Source organism: Perkinsus marinus (genome assembly GCF_000006405.1).
Source record: "Perkinsus marinus ATCC 50983 genomic scaffold scf_1104296951142, whole genome shotgun sequence".
Classification (NCBI taxonomy): Eukaryota; Perkinsozoa; order Perkinsida; family Perkinsidae; genus Perkinsus; species Perkinsus marinus.
Window position 1 is genome coordinate 1 of NW_003209393.1, and position 1,043 is coordinate 1,043.

The 1,043-nt window shown below is 49.3% G+C and overlaps 1 protein-coding gene across 1 annotated transcript; it reads left to right on the forward strand.

Moving 5' to 3' along the window:
- Nucleotides 1–39: 39 nt before the first annotated feature.
- On the forward strand, nucleotides 40–1,009 carry Pmar_PMAR018718 (heat shock protein, putative; the record flags this gene model as incomplete). Its single annotated transcript, XM_002777711.1, has 6 exons — nucleotides 40–175; nucleotides 230–362; nucleotides 407–505; nucleotides 565–730; nucleotides 784–880; nucleotides 930–1,009. Coding segments are annotated over 6 exons (711 nt in total), but the record flags the coding sequence as incomplete, so codon positions are not given.
- Nucleotides 1,010–1,043: the final 34 nt, after the last annotated feature.

The following is a 1,043-nucleotide window of genomic DNA, read 5'->3' on the forward strand; positions in this document are numbered from 1 at the left end:
CTCGCAACACCCAGCATCGCCTTGGCCCGCCCCTCGGCTATGAGGCTCCTGTCAACCAGTGCCATCCGATTCGCTAAGACCACGGGAGATATCGTGGGCATCGATCTGGGAACCACCAATTCTTGTGTAGCTGTTATGGAAGGTTCTCAGGCTCGTGTCATTGAGAACTCTGAGGGTGAGGCTTTGCTGTTTATGGGTGTAGATCATCATGTGTTGTCGTTGTGATCAGGTATGCGCACGACACCATCCGTAGTGGCCTTTACGAAGACGGGTGAGAGGCTAGTTGGAATGCCAGCTAAACGTCAGGCTGTGACCAATCCTGAGAACACTCTTTTCGCTACTAAGCGTCTTATCGGCCGACGGTGAGTGTTGGGAATGGGCTGAGGTGTGGTATGGGGTTTTGTAGATACAATGACCCCGAGACTCAAAAAGATAAGCAGCAAATGCCCTACAAGATCGTCTGTGACAAGACTGGTGATGCTTGGGTTGAAGCCAACAATCAGAAGTGAGGAGGACATTAAAAATGAGGGATGTAATCTCTCGGGGATGCTTCGTTTCGCTCAGGTATTCTCCTTCTCAAATCGGTGCCTTCGTTCTGATGAAGATGAAGGAGACCGCGGATTCATTCCTCGGACGTGAAGTGAAGCAAGCCGTTATTACTGTCCCTGCCTATTTCAACGATGCACAGAGACAGGCTACTAAGGATGCTGGCAAGATCGCTGGTCTTGATGTAGGCTTTTCTCTGATGATCGTATTGTTACTCAGTAGTGTTATTGTGCGTAGGTTCTTCGTATCATCAACGAGCCCACTGCTGCTGCTTTAGCTTACGGCTGTGATAAGAATGAGGGTCAGACTATTGCCGTATATGATCTCGGCGGAGGTAGGATGAGGCTTGATCAGACGAGCAGATTTGATGCCATGATAATCAGGCACCTTTGATATATCCATTTTGGAGATCTCTGGCGGTGTGTTTGAGGTCAAGGCCACTAACGTGACACTTCTCTCGGTGGTGAGGATTTCGATAGGGTCATTCTCAAGCACTT